At 56.4% G+C, this 22248-nt stretch overlaps 1 protein-coding gene across 1 annotated transcript; it reads left to right on the top strand.

Moving 5' to 3' along the window:
• Positions 1-8842: 8842 nt before the first annotated feature.
• DRC11L (dynein regulatory complex subunit 11 like) lies at positions 8843-22207 on the top strand (the record flags this gene model as incomplete). Its single annotated transcript, XM_080701292.1, has 18 exons — positions 8843-8853; positions 9352-9679; positions 10524-10643; positions 11666-11851; positions 13191-13262; positions 14452-14657; positions 15751-15835; positions 16479-16604; positions 16997-17072; positions 17425-17531; positions 17940-18166; positions 18912-18994; positions 19086-19193; positions 19930-20129; positions 20414-20500; positions 20675-20852; positions 21191-21429; positions 22100-22207. The coding sequence occupies 18 exons, from the start codon at positions 8843-8845 to the stop codon at positions 22205-22207; spliced, it is 2547 nt and encodes an 848-aa protein (XP_080557418.1).
• Between the last annotated feature and the right edge of the window lie 41 nt (positions 22208-22248).

Genomic DNA, 22248 nt, shown 5'->3' with positions numbered 1-22248 from the left:
AGCTGCCCCCAAAGGCAGGCGTGGTGCCACACGGGAGAGTGGGCTTCAGAGCCGCCGAGGCACAGGCGAGCCGTCTGGCTGCCTGGCGCCTGTGCCTTCACCGCCAGGGCAGGGAGCAAGCGGCCCGAGCCAGAACTCTGGTACTCCATCCTCGGTACCCAGGGCCTTGGATCGAGGTGCTTCAGGGGTGGAAGGACTCAAGAACCAGGAGGACGGAGCTCAGCTCGCTTTGGTTTAAAACAAAGCACCAATCTCGATAGTCCTAAGCACGATTAGAAAGTCCACGTTGTGTATTTCTAAAGTTAGCAGTGCCTCTGGGTTCAGAACCGCCCTCTGGACGCACACCTCGGTGCGATGCCGCGGCGCTTGGATTTGGTCCTCTCCCGCCTCTTCTTGATTTGGAACGCCCACTTTCCCCAAAGCGTGTATTTTTATGCTGCTCAAAGTTTCTTTAATCGCAGCATTAAAAACAACCTGAAGCATTCCTTCACATGTAGGTGTTAAGTGAGGCAATTAACTTTCCATTTCACAGCGGCCTTTTGCTTTGCCGCTAGCTCCCACAGACCCTATGGCATTTGCTTTCGAGGAGAGCGCTCCTTTCTCAGCGCCTCGCTCCCTCCAGCCCAGAGCACTCTGCCCTGCGCATCCAGTCGAGGCTCGTGGGGTCCCCCACTCGAATCCTCAGTCCAAGCCTCTGTTCACACATGGATCCCACCTGGAGCTCCTCTCCCACCATGCTTGCCACTGAAATCCTAACCTATGCAGCGAGACCAGCTTGGAATCCCCATCCCAGGAAGCGGCTCCTGGATGCTCTAGCCTCCTGCCTAATGACTGAATGCAAACCAGCTGTCTCCAGCCCTCCGTGGGCTGTATTCAGGGAGAGCCCGCGTTCTTGAAGCCCCAGCCGCCCCAGTGTCTGCGTGCTCAGTGGCCTGGCAGTGTGTGAACTTCAACAAGTGTATTAATCCGCCGGGGGATGGCAGGTGTTGGGGCATCCGAAGCAGGAGATGCCTCGGAGGATTAGTGCCACAATTAGCAGAGAGGGTTTTCTGGGTGGGGTTGAGCCAAGACCTGCCCGGGCCCCTCCATCCCAGGTGCTCGGCCTCACAAAAGGCTGGTAGGGACCGGAGGAGCAGGTGGATGAGCCCGGGCTGGAGCTTGGGGGTGGGGAAGTGGCGGTCAGTGAGACTGCCTGGAATAGGCAGACATTTGGAGTATGCTTCTACCCCTGCCCCGGACGGCAGGACTTTGGACAGAAGAGATGATTATGCAAAACTCCGGGTGGGTCATCAGCTGAGGGTGATAATTACCACCCTGGGACTTGTGACCTTGTGACCAGAAGCAATTGGTGTGACCTGGGGGTGGCACTGGCCCTTTGAGGGACTTAGGGTCTGCTTGCCTTACAGATGAAGCCCCTGAGGCCCAGAGTCTGTGGGGTAACTCAGTCACATGACCGGTGGCAGCGCAGGCCGCTTTGGCCACGCCCTCTGATCCTCCTCGCTGGGTCCCTCCTGTAACGCCGATTGCACGCGCTCTTTGTTCATGCATGAAAGGCAGGACTCCTGGACTCTGAGCCACCTTGACAGACACTTTAGGGCCCCGGTGAATACCTACAGACCAGTGCCTGGAGGGTCCAAAGCTGGGGCTCTCCAGCCCGCATAAAGTGCTCACCCCTCCGGTAGATCAGACCCCAGAGACGGAGCCATCAGCAGTTTTAGTGACTGACACCTGGGTAACTGGGGCGCTCTCACGGGTGGGGCGGGCACTGCTGTGGACTGGCCAGAAGGGACCAGGTGAGAAGGCAGGACTGGGCCAGGCCTGGCCCTGGCGCACAGGGTGCCCGAGCATCCACTTCGGGTTACTGCTTCCTGAGCTGGAGCTCAGATTCGCACCTGCCAACCCTAAGGCTGGGATGTGATGGTGGGATTTGGGCCAACCCAGCCCTGAACAGCTCAGACTTCCTGCGGGAAGAGTGAGGGCTCCCCACGGCTTGATGCAGGCCCTAGGACCGGCAGGTCCACCGACTCACATTTTAGGTTGTGAGCAGGACCCTACCATCTGCTTTACTAGAGGTCGCCTCGTTCAAAGACTGGTGTGACAGAAGAGGGAACAGAGGCCCAGAGGGAAGAGCCTTATCCAAGGCCATGTGGCTCCTCATCAGCCCTGATCACTGGTCTCTCCTGCTTCCTGGTGTGACGCCATCATGACTGTCACACGAATGTGCTTGCTGGAGAGTCGTGCAGTACCTGTCTACCAGGACTCCTATTCCCCTCTGGGAATGACCTGTTAGACTCATCTTTAAGCGGGGTGTGGTGGTGCACACTTGTCATCCCAGCATTTGGGAGGCTGAGACAGGAGGATCCCAGTTCACAGACAGCCTCAGCTACTACTGAGGCCCTCTGTACTCAGTGAGACTCTGTTTCAAAAAATAAAAATAAAAAATGGGGCTGAGGGTGGAGCTTGGAGGTAGAATGCCCTGGGGTTCCATCCCTAGTACTGATTTAAAAAAAAAAAAAAGATTCGTCTTTACTACCACACAGTAATACAAACAGCAAGTCCTGGCACGTCCACAGGAGGGCCAGGGCCGTGGGCTGTGGCCATCCGCGCCTTGGCTCGCCAGGCAAATGCATCAGGTGAAGAAAGCCAGATACTGTGTAGAGGCTCGCCTGTGCTTCCAGAAGGGCGTAACAGTGCTCCTCTGCAGGGGATGTAAGCTTGGCCTTACAACCATGTGTCATTTAATAACAGCAACATGTTCTGAGACGGTGTAACATTAACCAACTCTGTCCCTATGCCAGCTTATAGCGCACGGGCTCAGGCTAGATGACTGTGACTGTCAGGCACTGTGGGGGAACCAGGTATGGCGACACAAATCTGTAATCCCAGTACTTAGGAGGCTGAGACAAGAGGATCCTGGGTTTGAGGCCAGCCTCAGCAACTTAGTAAGGACTCTGTTTCAAATCAAATAAAAAATCTCAAGGGAAGTTCAGAGGTTGAATGCCCCTTGGGTACAACACCCAGTACCAAATACCCAACGCCTTGTTTCAAAATAAAAACATAAGCCGAGCATGGTGGCGCATGCTTGTAATCGCAGCATTTGGGAGGCAGAGACAGGAGGTTCACAGACAGCCTCAGCTACTTAGTGAAGCCCTCCGCAACTTAGAGACCCTGTTTCAAAATAAAGAATAAAAAACAGGGCAGGGGGTGTAGCTTGGAGGCCGAATGCCCCTAGGTTCCACCCCCATTACCGCAAAAAAAAAAAAAAAAAAAAAACTAAACTAAATGACTAAAAATTAGGGCTGGGTTCCATCCCCAGTACCACAAAAATAATTAATTAATTAATTTAAAAATGGTTAAATAGAGCCGGGCGTGGTGGCGCACGCTTGTAATCCCCGCGCTTGGGAGGCGGAGACAGGAGGATCGCGCAGGTTCGAAGCCAGCCGCACTGGCGTAAGAGACCCTGTTTCAAAAATATAAAATAGGTCTGGGAGTGTAGCCCGGAGGAAGAAGGGCTTCCAGGAACCCCAGTACCACTAAAAAAAAAAAAAAATAGTTAAATAGTTCTGGGGTGTAGCTCAGAGGTACAATGCCCGAGGATTCAATCCCTATTACCTCCCAAAAAGAATTCCTATATCCCTGTCTGTGGCCTCTGGGAAGAGATCAGCAAGGAGGCCTGCTTTGCCCCCAGTGTGCGCACACGCACACACACACACACAAACAGCCACCTCCAGACTCCGGCGGAGCTGGGGCTACGGTGCAGATGGAGCCCCTGATAACACAAGAGACCCCGCTGCTTCTCCAGCCACACGGGGACATGAACTCATTTGTAACTGGTATTTCTGAGCAGCTGGCCAGAGAGGGCCCCTTGGGGCTGAACCGCACTGACTGTCCTGGAAGTCCAGACCACTGAGTATCTGCCGCCGCCTGGAGCTGGTGAAGCACGCAGGGTCCAGGAGCATGGAGGCCATCACCATGTACACCAGCAACAAGTGGCCCCGCGGCCTGCCATTAATAAAGGCTGACCCAAGCCGGGTGTGGTGGGCACGCTTGTGATCCCAGCATTCGGGAGGCTGAGACAGGAGGATCGCGGTTCGCGGACAGCCTCAGCTACATAGTGAGGCCCTCTGCAACTCAGTGAGACCCTGTTTCCAAATAAAAAATTGGACAGGGGGCGTAACTCAGAGGTTGAATTCTCCTGGGTTCTATCTCCAGACCCGCAATAAATAAATAAATAAATAAATAAATAAATAAATAATGACCTGTGTCTGTGCATAGTAGTTTGAAAAAGTCGGCGTGGAGCCAGGCTACAGTCCGGGCCAAGGGTGGGCTCATACTTTGAGGTGCCCGCAGGTGGAATCATTGCACAGCTAGTTTTGTGTGTGTGCGGGTCTGGGGATGGAACCCAGGGGTGTTCTAACTCCAAGCTACACCGCCTGCTCTAATTGTCATTCTTTATTTAGAAACAGGGCCTCACTGAGTTGCAGAGGGCCTCACTAAGTAGCTGAGGCTGGCCACAAACCTCGATCCTCCTGTCTCCGCCTCCCGAATGCTGGGATGACATGCATGGCCTCCACGCCCGGCTCCACATGGTATTTCTAAAAGCTGCTTTTGGATGTAGCCCATGAGCAGCAGGTGATCGTGCTTTGTAGACGGAGCAGCTGTTCTGGACATGACAAGCAGAGGCAGGGCTGGGCACCGGCCCGGAGCCCTGGGTTCAGGCCAGCTTTTCATCTCGGGGCCTGCAATCCTTGGGTGTGGTGCTTTCAGGCTATGGTTTTATGACTTCCTCTCTCACCAACTCTCACTACATCCTGTGCGTGACAGGCACCTTGCTGGGAGAAGATATATAAACTGAGCCGGGCATGGTGGTGCACGCCTGTCATCCTAGTACTTGGGAGGCAGAGGTGGGAGAATTGCAGGTTTGAGGACATCCTTCACAATCTAATGACTCTCAGCAACTTAGTGAAACCCTGTTTCAAGACAAAAAATAAAATAGAGATGGAGCCCGGCGTGGTGGCACATGCTTGTAATCCCCGCTCTTGGGAGGCTGAGACAGGAGGATCGCACAGGTTCAAAGCCAGCCTAAGCTGGCTTAAGAGGCCTTGTTTCCAAATAAAATTATATATAAGCCGGGCGTGGTGGCGCATGCTTGTAATCCCAGCATTCGGGAGGCTGAGACCTGGAGGATCATGGTTCGCGGACAGCCTCAGCTACTTAGTGAGGCCCTCTGCAACTCAGTGAGACCCGGTTTCAAAATAAAGAATAAAAAATAGGGCAGGGGGTGTAGCTCAGAGGTCAAATGCCCCTGGGTTCCATCCCCAGACCCGCAAAAAAAAAAAAACTATATATATATATATATATATATATATATATATCCTGGAAGTAGAAGGCCCCTAGGTTCCATCCCCAGTACCACCAAAAAATAAATTAAAAATTAAAAAAAATAGAGATGGAGTGTGGCTCAGAGGTAGATTGCCCCTGGGTTCAATCCCCAGTACCACCATAAATAAGATTAGCCAGGCATGGTGGTCCATGCTTGCTCATAATCCCAGAACTTGGGAGGCTGAGACAGAAGGACCGCAGGTTCACAGCCAGCGTCAACTACTTAGTGAGACTCTCTACAACTTGCTGAGATCCTGTTTCAAAATAAAAAATAAAAAGTCCAGCTGGGAAGGGTGTCACTTGGAGGTAAAAGGCCCTTGGGTTTAATCTGTAGTACTGCAATAAATAAATAAATAAATAAATAAATAAATAAATAAATAAATAAATAAGGGCATGGTGGCACACACCTATAATCCCAGTAATTGGGAGGCTGAGACAGGAGAAAGGAGAATTACAGGTTCAAGGACAGCCTCAGCAAGTAGTGAGGCTCTCATCAACCTAGTGAGACTGTTTCAAAATAAAAATAAGATAGAGTTGAAACTATAACTTGAAGGCAGAGTGCTGAGTTCAATCCCCAGCACCGCAAAAATAGATAAATAAAATAAATTCCCAGTACTTGGTAGAGTGAGGCAGGAGGATCACAGGTTTGAGGCCAGCATGTGATAATTTAATAAGACTGCTCAAAAAAAAAAAAAAATGGCCAGGGTGTAGCTCAGAGGTAGAATACCCCTGGGCTCAACTCCTAGTACCACCAAAGACTAACACTGGGCTGGGGGTGTAGCTCGGAAATACAACGCCCCCGAGTTCAACCCCCAGTCCCCCCCACACACACAATGAAAGCCACAAAAAATTGCAAGAAAGTGCACTACGGCCGCTCACCCCTTCCTCTCAGGGACTCCCCACTTCCCGCGTGAGTGCATACGCTTCCTCCCATTCGGACCAAGACGCACACGCTTCCTGGAAGCTTAGAGAGGCTGCAGCAAAGCGCTGAGATTTAGACAACTCTAAAACCCTTCGTGTTCTGAGGTAGACACTCCCAGAGCCGGACCGTCACCGCTGAAGGTACCCCTTGTAAAGCCGAGTGGCCATACCCCAGGCCTCACCCGGGGCCTGTGCTGGGGAGGGGCAGGCCCAGGGGATCTGTCCCTTGAGCCCGCTCTTCCGCACCCTGCCACCTCGTCTCACGCTTTGCCCCTAAAGGTGGGGTTCAGAAGCCAGGAGCATCCTCGCCAGCTGGGCGCTCCTCGGGAATGAGGCTGGTGGGCCCCACCCCGGTTCTGCAGTTTGTGTGTATGTGTGGTCCTGGGGGTGGAACTCAGGGGCATTCTACAGCCCCGGCCCTATTTTATTCCTTTACTTAGAAACAGGTCTCATGCCGGGCGTGGTGGCGCACGCTTGTCATCCCCGCGCTTGGGAGGCAGAGACAGGAGGATCGCGCAGGTTCGAAGCCAGCCGCGCGCGCTGGCTTAGGAGACCCTGTTTCCAAAAATGAAACTGTAAAAATAGGTCTGGGAGTGTAGCCCAGAGGTAGAAGGGCTTCCAGGAACCCCAGTACCACCAAAAAAAAAAAAAAAAGAAAGAAAAAAGAAACAGGTCTCACTAAGTGGCAGACAGCCTCACCAAGTAGCTGAGGCTGGCCGTGAACCCGCGATCCTCCTGTCTCAGCCTCCCAAGTACTGCGATTACAAGCGTGCGCCAACAGGCCCAGTGGAATGTACATTTTAACAAGCCGCCAGCGGGAGAGACAATTCCCTTCTCCTTTTCTCCTCTTTGCTAAGGCTTCCCATCTCCCTTGTCTAGACCCTGTTTGTTTATTCATAAGCCCCTATTTGACACTGAGCCAAAACTGTCATCTCCAGCTGACCGGCCTGCGGCTGCTGCTGGTAGAATATTCTATATTTCCCAAAGAATGGTCCCCTGGGCCTGTAGCGACAGAGAATCCCCACAGATGGCGGCAAACGAACCCCAGACACCAGTGGGCGGCATCCTCTAACACGGTTGAGAAGTGGCTGAACTCACAGGGGGGCTGGGACTTGAGGGCCTTTGGACTGTGAATCCAGTCCTCTTGTCTCACCCTTCAGAGAGCTCCCAGCACAGTCATATACAAGAATAAAAGCAGGACCCCGGGAGAGGCTGAAGCCGGGCAGCCTGGAGCACCTCTGTAATTTTAGTACTTGGGAGGCAGAACAGGAGGACCGCAGGCTTGAGGCCATCCTCCGCAATTTAATGAGACCCCTTTTTAAAATAAAATATGAAGCCAGGTGCGGTTGGATACACCTCTATTCACATACTTGGGAGGCTGAGAGCAAAGGATTGCAGGGTTGAGGCCACCCTGGGCAACTTAGGCCCTGTGCAGCTTAGTGAGACCCTGTTTCAAATAAAAAATAATAAAACAAGGACTGGGGATTTAGTCCAGAGATAGAATGCCCCTGGGCCCAATCCTCAGTACAGAGGGAAAAAAAGAAAGAAAGAAGCCGGGTGTGGTGGTGCACGCTTGTAATCCCAGTATTTGGGAAACTGACACCAGAGGATCGAGGTTCGCGGACAGTGTTAGCTACTTAGTGAGGTCCTCGCAACTCAGTGAGACCCTGTTTCAAAATAAAGAACAAAGCCGGGCGTGGTGGTGCACGCTTGTAATCCCCGCGCTTGGGAGGCGGAGACAGGAGGATCGCGTGGTTCGAAGCCAGCCGCGCTGGCTTAAGAGGCCCTGTTTCCAAATAAAAAAGTATAAAAATAGGTCTGGGAGTATAGCCCAGAGGCAGAAGGGCTTCCAGTAACCCCAGTACTACCAAAAAAAAAATAAATAAATAAAATAATAATAATAATAATAAATAAATAAATAATAAAAAGAAAGAACAAAAAATTGGGCAGGGGCTGTAGCTCGGAGGTCAAATGTCTCTGGGTTTCATCTGCAGACCAGCAAAAAAAAGGAAGGAAGGAAGGAAGAGAGAAAGAAGAGAGAGAGAGAGAGAGAGAGAGAGACAGACAGACAGACAGACAGACAGACAGACAGACACTAGGAGCCAGAGAGGGACATGCTCCTTGGGAGACCTGGGCAACATAGAAAATTCCATCTCCACCCAAAGTAAATGAAGATTTAAAAAACATGGAAGCAGAGGCCGCGTTGAGGGGACACGCTCCCCTGGGAGGGGAGCCAGGGCCGGAGGAACGCCTTTAGAGGGCAGACACTAGCCAGAGCTGTGGCGTCCTCTGATGCAATTGTCCCAGGAGATGCGCACCGCTGCCCACACCCTGCCCTCTCCTCCGCGCCCCCTGCGCCTCAGAGGCGCCCTTCCCGCTGCCTGTCCCAGCCCTGCGCTCCCAGGCCCCCACCTTGAACAGTGGCACAATGGGTCAGAACTCTGAAACCCAAGCCATTCTGCTCCGGGTCTGGGAGAACCGCAGACATTCTGTGGGGTCCACAAACGGCTCATAAAGGGCAGTGTGAGAAGTGGGCGCCATGTCCGAGGGGTGAGTGGGGCCGAGGGGGGCGCCCCAGGCTGAGAACACGGGGATCAGAGCACCCGCGGGCCAGAGAGGCCGGGTGGCCTGGGGCCTGGGTATCTGCACAGCGCCCTGGCCCGCCCCGCTGTGGCCAGCATTCATCTTCCTTGGACGGTCTGTTCAACACCCGCTCTGGGGAAGGGGCCTTCAGGCCCACTGTCCAACACCATCCCAGACCATTAGGGCTGCCCACCACCCCTGGATTCCATAAGGCGCCTCCTTACAGGAGCCCTTCATCCTCCTAGCTAATTCCCAGGGCCCGAGACCCCTGGTCTCATGCCTCTAAACCAGGCAGTGCCCGCCCACACCCCTGCGGGCACCTTGCTTCCAGCACCCCAGCCCGAGGAACGTCACTCATTTGAACCCCAGGTTCACAGCTCTCCTAAAGGAGCAGCATAGGCCCCACACCCACGGTCCCCGCTGGGCTTTGGGGCTCAGAGCACAGCGCGTGGGGTTTTCCTCCAGGGCTTACCAGCGCCTCTGGGAGGCCTCCCACAGGACCTTGCAGGAGCTGCTCGACCAGGAGTGGCCGCTGCTGGAGCCCGTGTCCCCCCAGGAGCGGCAGTCCCTCCAGTATGGGCTCGCGGCACTCTACCTCAGCTACTTGGGGCTACTGCGCCAATTCGACACCACCTATGACCAGATCGTGCAGCCGCAGAAGCGCAGGCTGCTGCGGCGCCTGCTGGACGGCGTGGCGTGTCGCGTGCTGGAGCTCAAGGACGAGCTGGTGCGCGTGGACCAGTGTGAGACCCACTGCCTGGACCGCGTGCTGCAGGACCTCAAGCTGACGCCGGTGCGGAGCCACGGGGTTACGGCGCCCCAGGGCTCCCTGGGGGTGCATGGAGCAGCGGTCCCCTCCCACCACCACAGCTGGGAGCCCCACGCAGGGGATGGCTGGGCAGAGTTCTCTGAGGGCTCCCACTGCAGGGCGTGGTCCAGGGATCGGCAGCGCGGCTTCGCCAGGATATTTACTAGGAATGCAGTGTCTCCAGCTGTACCCATTCCCACTAAATCTGCACCTGCCTTTCCACAAGACAGGTGATCTCTATGCTGGAGCAAGTTCTGGAAGGCGGCTCTAGAGCACAGAGTTTCTGTAGGGCCTCCGAGGCTGAGCCGTGGCGGTCTCAGGGTCTCCGTGCGCGGCTGCAGCTGTGGGTGGGAAATGCAGACTCCCAGGCCCTGCTCTGCTGTGTGCGGTTGGGGGCCTAGGAATCTGCATAATTAGAAGCTTCCCAGTTTGATCACTGCCACCCAATGTGACCCTCTGGCTAGATGGGGGCACAGCAAAAAGGGATGGCCCAGCTAGGCGTGGTGGCGCACGCTTGTCATCCCAGCATTCAGGAGGCTGAGACAGGAGGATCGCGGTTCGCAAACAGCCTCAGCTACTTAGCGAGGCCCTCTGCAACTCAGTGAGACCCTGTTTCAAAATAAAGTATAAAAAATAGGGCAGGGGGTGGAGCTCGGAGGTAGAATGCCCCTGGGTTCCATCCCCAGTACTGAAAAAAAAAAAAAAAAAAAAGGATGGTCCTTGGGGGAATCTGCCCCGTCACCCAGAACATGGCAGTTCCCCAGCCCAGGGCCCCAGGAGGGGGACTGAGGATGCTGTGATTCCTGACCCCTCCCCATGTGCCCCAAAGGTAGACCTGGAGGTCCCAATTCCCAAGTACTTCCAGCTGGAGCAGTCCAGCGCTCTGAAGGGGCGGCAGGCGATGCTGGCCGAGATCCTGTCCAGAATGGAGCCAGCATCCATGCAGGAGGTAGGGTAGCCGCCAGCCGCTGCCCACCGCCTCCCCGGGAACAGGGCCCTGCCTGCGGGTGGTGCTAGGGGACGCTGCTCGTGTAGCCCGCCGCGGAGGGTTGCTGCTTCGTGCAGCTGACGCTCGTCTTTCTCCCACGACAACGACACAAGGCCTGATATGTAATTTGAAGAGAATTTAATAACTGAGGGGTCAGGGCGGAGATAGATGACAATTCTCCCGCCCATCTGCAGCCAGCACCTCTCTTCTACAGAAACTGTAGACAAGGCATCATAAAGGTTAGTCAGACACAGACGCTAGCGATTGTCACGGGTCTCAAAGAAAGAAGGCGAGTGAGGCAGGCGCGCGACAGGCTCGGAAAAGGAGGGGCCAAACATTACTGAGTGGAGGCGACATCAGAGACCACACCTCAGCCGGGCGTGGTGGCGCACGCTTGCAATCCCGCGCTTGGGAGGCTGAGACAGGAGGATCGCGCAGGTTCAAAGCCAGCCTCAGCTACTTAGTGAGGCTCTCAGCAACTTAGTGAGACCCTGTTTCCAAATAAAGTATAAAATGGGTCTGGGAGGATAGCCTGGAGGTAGGAAGCCCCTGGGTTCCACCCCCTGTACCACACACACACATACACACACACACACACACACACACACACACACACACACACACCACACCTCAGTGATGACACCAAGTCCCTGGGAATATGTCCATTTGTGGGAAAATCCCACCCAGCCACATACCATGTATTCACAGGGAGCTGGTCCAAGGTGGCGGTCTGAGCGTATGTTCCATGACGGCCCTCAACACTGCCCTGGCTTCCAGAGCACTCTTTGGGCAACCCTGGGCTTCCTTTGAAGCTGCTCTAGCGCACCCCTAACCCCCCAGTGCCAAGACAGGACGTGGGAGCCCCGATGCCCCGGGAGGACCAGGCCCTGGGCACGTCCTTCGGTGCCAGTCTCCACTGTCCACTCTGGATGAAAGTGCTCTCTGGATCACATCCTCCTGCTCTTTTGTCCCTCTCTGGTCAGACCGTCCAGGGAATGCACCGGACCGAGGCCATAATTCTAGTGCAAAGTGCAGAGCGGGCCAGGCAAGGCCGACTCCGAGCCACCTTCATGCGAGAAATTCGGAGAGAGGAGGAGCGGGATCAGAAGATCCGGGAGGGCGAGTGGCAGAAGTACAATCTAGACCAGGGAGCTGTTCTCATACAGAAGGTAAGCCTGGGCGCTGAGGAGGGTCAGGGTATCGTCACCTCCTCCGGAAAGCCCGCCCAGCTCAGCAGCTGATTACGGGGATGCGGCTGGCTGGATTCTGTTGCCCCACGGATTTTAAACCAGGGTGCTTAATCACTCGGGACACACGCATCTGGGCGTGTTGGCACACACCTGTTACCCCAGTACATGGGAAGCTGAAACAGGAGGGGTGCAGGCTCCAGACCAGCCTCAGCAACCTGGCACGACCCTGTTTCAAAACAAAACAAATCTAGCCCAGTATGGTGGCGCATACTTGTGATCCCAGTACTTGTGAGGCTGAGACAAGAGGATCGCAGGTTCAAAGCCAGCCTCCATAACTTAGCTCTCAGCAACCTAGTGAGACCCTGTTTCCAAATAAGAAATAAAAATTGGAGCCAGGCGTGGTGGTGCACGCTTGTAATCCCAGCATTTGGGAGGTTGAGACTGGAGGATCACAGTTCGCGGACAGCCTCAGCTACTTCGTGAGGTCCTTTTTCAATGCAGTGAGATTCTTTTACAAAATAAAGAATAAAAAATTGGGCTGGTAGCCAGGCATGGTGGTGCACACTTGTAATCCCAGTATTTGGGAAGCTGAGACAGGGAGATGGAGGTTAGCAGAGAGCCTCAGACACTTAGTGAGGCCCTCCGCAACTTAATGAGACCCTGTTTCAAAATAAAGAATAAAAAATCATGCCGAGGCCGGGCGTGGTGGCGCATGCTTGTAATCCCCGCACTTGGGAGGCTGAGACAGGAGGAAATCACAGGTTCGAAGCCAGCCTCAGCTACTTAGTGAGGCTCTCAGCAACTTAGTGAGACCCTGTTTCCAAAAATATATATAAAATAGGTCTGGGAGTATAGCCCAGAGGTAGAAAAGCCCCTGGGTTCCACCCCCAGTACCACCAAAAAAAAAAAAAAAAAAAAAATCACGCTGAGGGGGCGGTGTAGCTTGGAGATAGAATGCCCCTGAGTTCTATCCCCAGTACCAAAAAAAAAAAAAAAAAAAAAAAAAAAAAATTCTATGGCAATGCTGAGAGGGAGAGTGGGGAACTTGCCCCGAGGATGTGGTGCTTGAACTCTGACCCATGCCTCCAAAGAGCTTCAGATAAGAGTGGCATGAGACAAAACCTGGGGAACCCTCCCAGCCCCACAGCATCCTGCTCCTGCACCTGCTGGTCAGATGTCTTCCCAGCACCTCCCAGCCCCAGCCCAGCCCCTGCAGAGTGGCTGTTGCTGCTCTGGGCTGCCGCAGACCTGAGCCCAGCCCTGCAAGCGCGAGATGGAGAAGGTGGAGAGCGTCTGAGTGCCAGTGTCCCCACCCCAGGTGTATAAAGGTTACCTACAGAGGAGACGCACCCGAAAGGAGCGGCGCCAGGAGATGGAGTTCATTGGCATGGTGAGCCGCCCTGCCAGGCCCGGGTCCCGAAGGAAGGAAGGAAGGAAGGAAGGAAGGAAGGAAGGAAGGAAGCAAGCAAGCCAAGGGCCCTTTTCTAGAGCCCCCGTAAGGTTCTCAATGGGGGTCCTTGCACAGAGCATTGGGGACCCCACCTGCCTGCCTGGCCCAGAGGACAGACTGCACAGGGTGGGCGCAGCGGAGGGGAGAGGTGCGTGGCCAGCAGACTCACAGCACTGTGCCCCCCGGCGGCCCGGGGAGCTCCCAGGGCTGCCCCAAGCTCCCCCCTTGCTCTCGGGGTCCAGACTCGCTTCTCCTGCTCTGGGGGCCAAGGAGGGACTGTATCATGTGGGGCCTCGTCACAGGAGCCTGGGAGGGACAGCGAGCCCTGTGCTCCCACCTGTGCCGGGCAGAGCAGCTGCCCGGCTCCCCGTTCCCGCACTCTGCTCTCTGGCTGGCCCTCATCCATCTGGTGTCTGCGGGTTCAGGCAGGCCCTGATGGGGCAGGGGCCACATCTGGAGCGAGGGGCTTTGACCTGGGGGATCCTCTGGACTGGGGGGGCAGAGGGGTGGGAAGAAAGGGCTCCTTAGCTGGAGGCCGGGCCTCTAAGAGGCTGGGATGGCCGCCCTGGAAAAATGGAGGTCAGAGACTTGCTGGGAGGCAGGAGAGCAGGACCCCCAGGTGGGAGAGGGGGAGGAAGGAGGCTGGGGTCTCCCCTGTGGGGGAGCGGGTGGGGAGACATGGCAGTGGGTGAGGAATGGGCCCGGCCGCCCGGGCCCATCAACAGTGTGAGCTCAGCGTTTTCAGTAATTGTCTCTGCGCAGAGTGATATTTAAAATACATTTGGGAGCCAATGAGGCGGGAAAGTGGCTGTGAGAGCGGCTGCCAACTCGGCCGCCAGGCGGGGTGCGTGGGGGCTGGGCCGGAGGCTCACAGGGAGGGTAGCTGGGGGAGTGGGCAGGGGGAAGGATGCATCTAGCAAACTCATTATCAGAGTAATTTACACAGGCGAATTTCGGCTCCAAACAATTCCTCCTGATGCAGGCGTGCCTGCCGTTCCAGGCTGGCGTGCGTGTGGGGGGAGCCCGAGGGGGCAGGTGCATGTGCAGGAGGATGGGGTCTGCGTCCACACCAGAGGCTGGGCTGCCAGGCCTGCTCCCGAGCCCTCGGCCTCCTGTGCCTCTTCCCCAGCTCCCCTCGCCCAGCCAGATGGAGCACTTGGGCATCATGTCCCAGGCAGTAATCGGGGAGGAGATGCGGAGACTTCGCCAGATGGAAAAGGAGGAGGAGTTCCAGGCAGCCATGGTGAAGACCCACGACTTCCTCGAGGAGGTCGAAGGGCCCGACATAAAGGAGAAGATGAGGGAGCAAATTCGCCAGTGGTTTATCGAGTGCCAGTCAGTGCCACCGCCGCAGCCCGCGCTCTTCCTGCCTGCCCTGAAGCCCTGCCCTACCCCCACTGCTCCCTCCTCTAGTCCAAACTGGTCCTTCCTCTGTCTACACCCACCCCGCTAACCGTCTTAGCTTAAATCCTGAGTCCCCAGTGTACAGGCGCAAATCCACACCTGACTCCATTTCCCTGAACGAAGAGGAGGCGACAGAACAGGATGGGGAAATCGTCCATGAACCCCCGTAGAACCATCCTCCCTTCCCATTATGGAACTCCCCTTCCTTCCCTCATTTCTCCCATCTCTCTTGTCCTTTATGCTTCTCCACCCTTCTCTCTGCCTATCTCTCCATCTGCATAGTCACCCTTCCATCCAACCATCCATCCATCCATCCATTCATCTATACATCTATATATCCGCCCACCCACCCAATCATTCATCCATCCATCCATCCATCCATCCATCCATCCATCCATCCAATCGTCCATTCATCTATCCATCTATCCATCTACCCACCCACCCAATCATCCATCCATCCATCCATCCATCCATCCATTCATCCATCCATCCAATCGTTCATCCATCCATTCATCTATCCATCCACCCACCCACCCAATCATCCATCTATCCATCCATCCATCCATCCATCCGTCCATCCATCCATCCAATCGTCCATTCATCTATCCATCTATCCATCTACCTACCTACCCAATCATCCATCCATCCATCCATCCATCCATCCAATCGTCCATCTATCCATTCATCTATCCATCCTCCCACCCACCCAATCATCCATCTATCCATCCATCCATCCATCCATCCATCCATCCATCCATCCATCCAATCGTCCATCCATCCATTCATCTATCCATCTATCCATCCACCCACCCACCCAATCATCCATCCATCCTTCCATCCATCCATCCAATTGTCCATCCATCCATCCTTCCATCTATTCAACCACCCATTGATCTATACATCCACACCCACTTCATCACCTATCCACTCAACCATCCAATCATCCACGCACCCACCCTATCCAAGCACCGGTCCATCATCTCCAACCACTGTCCATCTCTCCATCTGTCTTATGTCCACTTAGTGACCTCACTGGTCGGTTTCCTGACTACCCAGATGAGTCTGTAGGTGGATCCTACCTGATTTTTGCAGACAAGACTCCGGAGCAGGTAACCTGGAGGTGGGACCAGAGGTTCTGTGCTAGGCAGAACTTAAGGCCTCAGAGAATAGTCAGTGTAACCTGCGGGTGGCAGTAGGTGAGGAAGGGTCAGCCTCAGTGGATGAGAGAAAAGAGGGGTAGCTACGAAGACCGCATGGCCCTGGAGAGGAAACAGTCTGGCTATCTCCTCTGGCTCCACACCCCCACAGCCCAAGATTGAGTGGCATTCCTGGGGAATGCCCCTTCCTCGGAGTCCTCCTCCTCCTGGACCCCAGTGCGTTCTGTCTGTGCTTGGCCATTTGGACCTCAGCAGCTTCAGTAGGCCTTGGGGACCCTGGGTGCACCCCGAACTCAGGCCCTGGATGTTCTCACTTCTATAAAATTCCCCTGGCCAGCCAGGCATGGTGGTACAATCCTATAATTCTAGTACTTGGGAGACTGAGACAGGAGGATCACAGGTTTGAGGCTAGCCTCAGCAGCTTAGGGAGACCCTGTTTCAGATTAAATAATAAATTAGGGCTGGGGGTGTGGCTCAGAGGTAGAATGCCCCTGAGTTCAATCCTCAGCAACACACACACACACACACACACACACACACACACACACACACACACACACTTGGTCTCTGAAATGGCACTTACTGGTGGTCACAGGTGAGACTCGAACTAGAGCTTCAGTCTCAGGAGAACAAGAAGAAGGAGCAAGAGAAAGCTAAAGAAAAAGACAAGGACATAAAAGAGAAGAGTAAGAAAGGGAAAGAAGAAAAGTCCAAGAAGGAGGTGAGAAGCCGGGCGTGGTGGGCACACTTGTAATCCCTGTGCTTGGGAGGCGGAGACAGGAGGATCGCCCAGGTTCGAAGCCAGCTGCTCTGGCTTAAGAGACCCTGTTTCCAAATAAAAATATAAAAATAAGTCTGGGAGTGTAACCCAGAGGTAAAAAGGCCTCCAGGAACCCCAGTACCACCAAAAGAAAAAAAAAAAGAAAGAAAAAAAAGGAGATGAGATAGCTCCTGGCAGGCAGAGCAGGTGGACAGGGAAGTGCCAGGCGTAGGGAGCCCAGGATCTGAAGGCGGGATCTGAAGGCAGGATCTGAAGGCTGGCCCCTGGTAGGAGAGTAGGCTCTGTGAGAGGGGGAGGTGCAGGGTCAAGGTCAAGGCCCGGTGGTCCTCTAGGAAGCAGATGCAATGCTGAAGGTGCTGCCGTCTAAAGTTTTACCCATGATCACCACTGGACACGAGGAGTATATAAGTAAGAGAAGAAGGCAGCGAAGGTGCCTTGTGGGGTTTCGGGACCCTTGTCCCGGGAAGTGGGCATCTGCCATGTGGCAGGCGGGCAGCGGGCCTGGGGTACTGCTGAGGGGAGAGGGGAAGGTGTGATTCCTCCAGGGAGCGTGTTATGGGTTTGGGTCCAAACCCCACGGCCACAGGCCCCGCTTGGGTCAAGCCCTGGGTAGGAGCAACGCTGAATGGCCAGGCGGGGCTGGTGTGCGCATGTGCACCTACATATGTACACACCCGAGTGTGCAAGTGCACCTACATACACACGCGTGTGTGCACCCGGGACTCTCCCCTTCGCACCTCCCTGCACACTGTGCGGTCAGGTCTGTGGAAGAACCGGTCTGAGAGGCAGTGCGCCAGCCCGAACTTCGACGCGGAGACCCTGCGGGAGGAGAAGCGGCGGGAGCTGGAGCAGGAGATCCGGACGCAGGTTGCCCCCCCCACGCTCCTTCTTAAGGCCCCCTTTCCTCGGGTGTGCCTGACACACAGGTGTGAACGGCAGGAGGGGCTCCAGGCCCAGCGTGGCGCTTCTACACTCCGCCAGGGCTTCGGAGCAGTGGGCCCTTCCTCCTCAAACCCCCGCCCCAGGTCGCCCTGTTTCCTGGTGGCTCACACAGGTGCACAGGTCCCCCGGGGCCTCCGGGGTGCAGCCAGATGTGAGCTCCGCCTGGGCTGCCGGGTGTGAATGAGCACTGAGTGCGCGGTGCAGGGCAGGAGGGAGCCAGGCCCTGGCTGGCCTTGCAGGCGGTCCCTGCCACCTGTCCCTCCGCAAGGCCCCCCCTGCTCCAGCCCAGTGTCTGCCTCGCCCTGCCCCCCATGCTCCCCTCCCCGCCCCCAGGTGGACGAGCTGATGCGCCAGGAGCTGAGGAACCTGCGCCTGGCTGTGGACAAGGAGGAGGGGCGACCCCTGAAGGCTCCCAAGGCAGATGAGGCGGGACACGGGGCGGGGAGGCAGGGCGCCGCCACGGAGCACCGCACCGTTACCCATGTGCTCATTTCTAACCAGAAAAAGACTGGGAAGAAAACTGGGAAGAAGAAGAAAGAAAAAGACCTCACCCCAGACAGGTAGCCGACCTGCGTGCTGCCTGCGCTGTGCGTGGGTGGTGGAGAGGACCCGTCCCGGTTCATTGGCTGTGCTGTGCGGCCCAGTTCTCTGGCTCTGCATTGGCTGTGCTGTGCAGCCTTGGGGAATTTACTTCAGCTCTCTGATCCCTGAGCCTCATTCACCAAGTCCCCTGCCTTTGAAGATGATCACGCAAAATAAGATATAAGCAGGTTTTATCATAATCATTGCTCCACTTTTTCGGGATCTTCACTCCAAACTTTGCCTTTGCTGGCTCTGTGCCCCCAAAGTCATCTCCCCAAGAGCTCCCCACTCTGGGGCGTCGAGGGACCCATCTACGGTCCTCTCCACCTGTCTCTGGCACTGGCAAAGCAGTCATAGCACACTGCTGCAGCCTCTCAGTACCTGCCCCTCCCAGGGAATTCACATCTTAAACTTGGTTTGGGTAGAGGGCCATGCTCCCCCCAGGTAGTTGAATTTCAAAGGCTGCAACTTTGGGCATGGGGGTGCTGACAGTGTCACCGGGAGGCTCCACAGGGCACCCACTGGGGGCACCTGCCGCCCCCCACCACCCGGAGGCAACGGCTGGGGCTGCACCTTGCCTCTGACTGTCCAGTGATACTGTTGACATTTCTGGCCAAAGAATGTTGGGCAGGAGGCCGCCGTCCCCTCTCCCCACGCCCGCAGCCCCCTGCTCCCTTCGTCCTCGCTAATGTCCTTGGGGTGTCCCTGCACCGCGCCTGACAGGTCCGTGGAATCGCTGTATGAAGAGCTGGTCCTTGGTGGCCTTCTAAAGAAAAGTGAGACGGTGGCATTGAAGGATTACGTGGGTGAGCCCCCTTTCCTACGCCCGCCCCCACTGAGCCCCCCCCCCCCGCCACGGCTGCGGTGCCGGCCGCTCACCAGGCCCCCTCCCCTCAGGTGACTTCCTCTATCTTGGGTCCACTCTGGTGTTGGCACATAAGTTACCCATGCCTTCCCTGTTTGACATTCGGCAGAACATAGCCTTGTACAGCATTCTTCGGCTGGGTAAGAGACTGGGGAAGGAAGATCCGGTGCTGGTGGGTTCAGGGCAGGGCGGCCGAGGCCAGCATGTCCAGTCGGCTCCTCCCCTCCCTGGGTGCCGTAGGTCCCCGTGGGACCCGGGCCACCGCAGAGATCACAGGAGCACCTGCCCTGCTGAGGGTCCACACCGCCGCCCCCTCCTTGGTCCCAGGCGACATCCCGTAGTCAGTCCCATTTCCAGAAAACCAGCCCAGCACCCCCTACTCAATGTCAAAGGCCAGGGTCTCCCTGAAGATGTGTCACATGACTTTTAATCCCACCCCATCACAGCTGGGGGTGGACTCAGAGGACACGAGAAACAGAAAGCTACCCAGAAAGACTAGCCAGCTCGTTCCTGACCCACGCAGAGCCCTCAGAGCCATTCAGAATCTTCCAGGCTGGCCAGGCGTGGCGGCGCACGGTTGTAATCTTAGTACTTGGGAGGCTGAGACAGGAGGATCGCGGTTCACAGATAGCCTCAGCTACTTAGTGAGGCCCTCTGCAACTTAGTGAGACCCTATTTCCAAATAAAGAATAAAAATAGGACTGGGGTTGTAGCTCAGAGATAGAATGCCCCTGGGTTCCATATCTGGTTCTGCCAAAAAAAAAAAAAAATCTTCCAGGCTGACCGACCCCTCCCTCCCAGCCCTAGGCCCTGGCCTGCGCTCAGCAGCAATTTCCCAGCCCATCACCTGCTTCCGGCTTCGTGTCCCCACTCTAGGCTCCTCAGAGATACACTCCATGGCTCCCCTCATCCGCTCCATCCTCCTGGTGGGCCCCTCAGGCATGGGGAAGAAGATGCTGGTCCAGGCTGTGTGCACAGAGACCGGTGCCAATCTGTTTGACCTGTCGCCGGGCAACCTGCAGGACAAGTACCCCGGCAAGGCCGGGGCGCAGATGATGGTACACATGGTTTTCAAGGTCCGCAGCCCCCAGACTGTGCGCTTCTGGTTCTCAGGCTTGTGACAATGGAGTTGGGTGGGCTTTCTGCTTCGGGGGGCCCCATCTGCCTGGTGGGGGACTTCATGGAGGGCAGTTGACCCTGGCTCTCAGAGGGCTGAGGAGGGTGTGACAGGACGTGGGAGGCTGGGGCTCCGAGGCCAGTCACTGCCCGAGGCTGCCCGACCCTGGGGTCCCGCCAGGTGGGGACGAGGCCCGTGCCCAGGAAGGTCTTAAGTCTGATTTCTGTTCTCTGGCCTGCTCAGGTGGCCCGGCTCCTCCAGCCCTCTGTGATATGGATCGGACATGCCGAGAAGACTTTCTATAAGAAGGTCCCCAAAGAGGAGAGGAAGGTAAGGAGGTGCGGGCAGGAAAGCAGGAGCTGGCGCTGGAGGCTTGTCACTGCCAACCTCGCCAGCCGCCACTGCGGGCCATCTTCCCTTGTGCCTGCCCCACCCGCCAAGTGCTGAGTGAGGGACCGTGCTCTGAGAAGGCGGGATCCCCACCCCAACCCCTCCCTGGAGCAGATGGAGCCAAAGCGGATAAAGAAGGATCTCACCAAGGCCCTGCGGCTGCTGAGCCCCGGGGACCGCGTGATGCTCATCGGGACCACCAACCGGCCGCAGCTGGCCGAGCTGAGGGGGCTGTGCCGGATGTACGAGCGGATCCTCCTCATACCCCGGCCCGATTACGCTTCTCGCTTCGGTGAGGCCGGGGGAGGTGGGGACGGCCGGAGGAGGAATCCGGGCACCCCTGCGGAAGCCCACACCTCCTGTCTCCTGGCGGGGTCCGGAAATGCTGCTAGCCAGCCGCCCGTGCCCAAGTCCCGACCTCAGCAAGAGGACCCGGGCAGGTGGCTGCCATCCTTGGGGGTCTCTATTCCTTGGTGTTCAGTATGGTTCCTGGCTGCAGGCCCCCCAGGGGGAGAGGAACTGCTCCCCAGAGACACAGGATTGCCTCTAGATTCAGGCGGAAGCCATGGAGTCTGGCTGGCCGCCCCACTGCCCCTACCACTCACACGGGTCCCCTCCCCCGGCCTGCAGTGCTCTGGAAGCAGATGATCGAATTCCAGGGAGCCCACGTGACCCCGCGCCTGGACATCAGTGCCCTGGCCAAGGTGTCGGACGGCTACACGTCGGGTCACATCCTGCAAGCCATCCAGGCCGTGCTGAGCGAGCGGCGGTTCCTGCAGCTGAGCAGGCGGCCCCTGGTGGCCTCTGAGTTCGTGGGGCATCTGGCGAAGCTCGACCCCGTGTACAAGGAGGAGGAGGAGTCCCTGAAGGTAGGCTCCAGGGAGAGGCCTGGTGTGCCTGGACTCCTCGAAATTATAAGAAATCACGGGGATTAAATAAGCATGGGAGTCAGCCCAGAGGAGGGCAAGGCGCTTGGGAGTAGCTCGAGCAGGCCACCTCACCTGGCTTCCTGGAGGGCGGGATCCTGAGAGGCCACCACACAGTAGGAGCCCTGGGTGGGTCCTGGCTCCAGCTGCCACCTGCTTCCCCTGCCCCTAAGTCAGTGCCCACCTCAAGGGGCAGGCGGACTCGGAAGCCCAGGAGGGAGCCCTGTCCAGTGGAGGGGCGGGCCGACTTTCCAAGCATGGAGTAAGTATTTGGCAGGGAGCAAGGTAGGCCCTCGTTCTAACACGAACCTCCAGGCTCCAGAGTATAGAAAAAAAAAAACTCTGCTGCCAGGCATGTGGGCACACACTCATAATCCCTGTCCTTGGGAGCCTGACACAGGCGGATCACGGGTTCAAGGCCAGCCTCAGGAAGTAGTGAGACTCAGCAACCTAGCGAGCCTGTTTCAACATAAAAAAATTAAAAAGAGCTAGGGGTGTAGCTCGGAGGTAGAGGGAGAAAAGCCACCGAGAAAACAGGAGCTGTACCCGGAGGAGGGCAAGGGCAGGAGAGCTGCATCAGGCAGAGAGCTCACCCCTGCTCCTGCTGGCCCAGGACTGGTACTTCAAGACGCCCCTGGGCAAGAAGAGTATGAAACTCGGCAAGGACCAACTGGAGGCCGAGGAGGCCAGGCTGGCCAAGGAGAAGAAGAAAAAGACATGACGGCTGAGCCCCGCAGTGCCGGGGCGGGGCTGCAAAGTACC

The sequence above is a fragment of the Muscardinus avellanarius genome (assembly GCF_963383645.1).
Source record: "Muscardinus avellanarius genome assembly, chromosome: 9".
Taxonomy (NCBI): domain Eukaryota; kingdom Metazoa; phylum Chordata; class Mammalia; order Rodentia; family Gliridae; genus Muscardinus; species Muscardinus avellanarius.
Note: the sequence above shows the minus strand (reverse complement) of the source record. Positions and strands in the feature narration are given on the sequence as shown.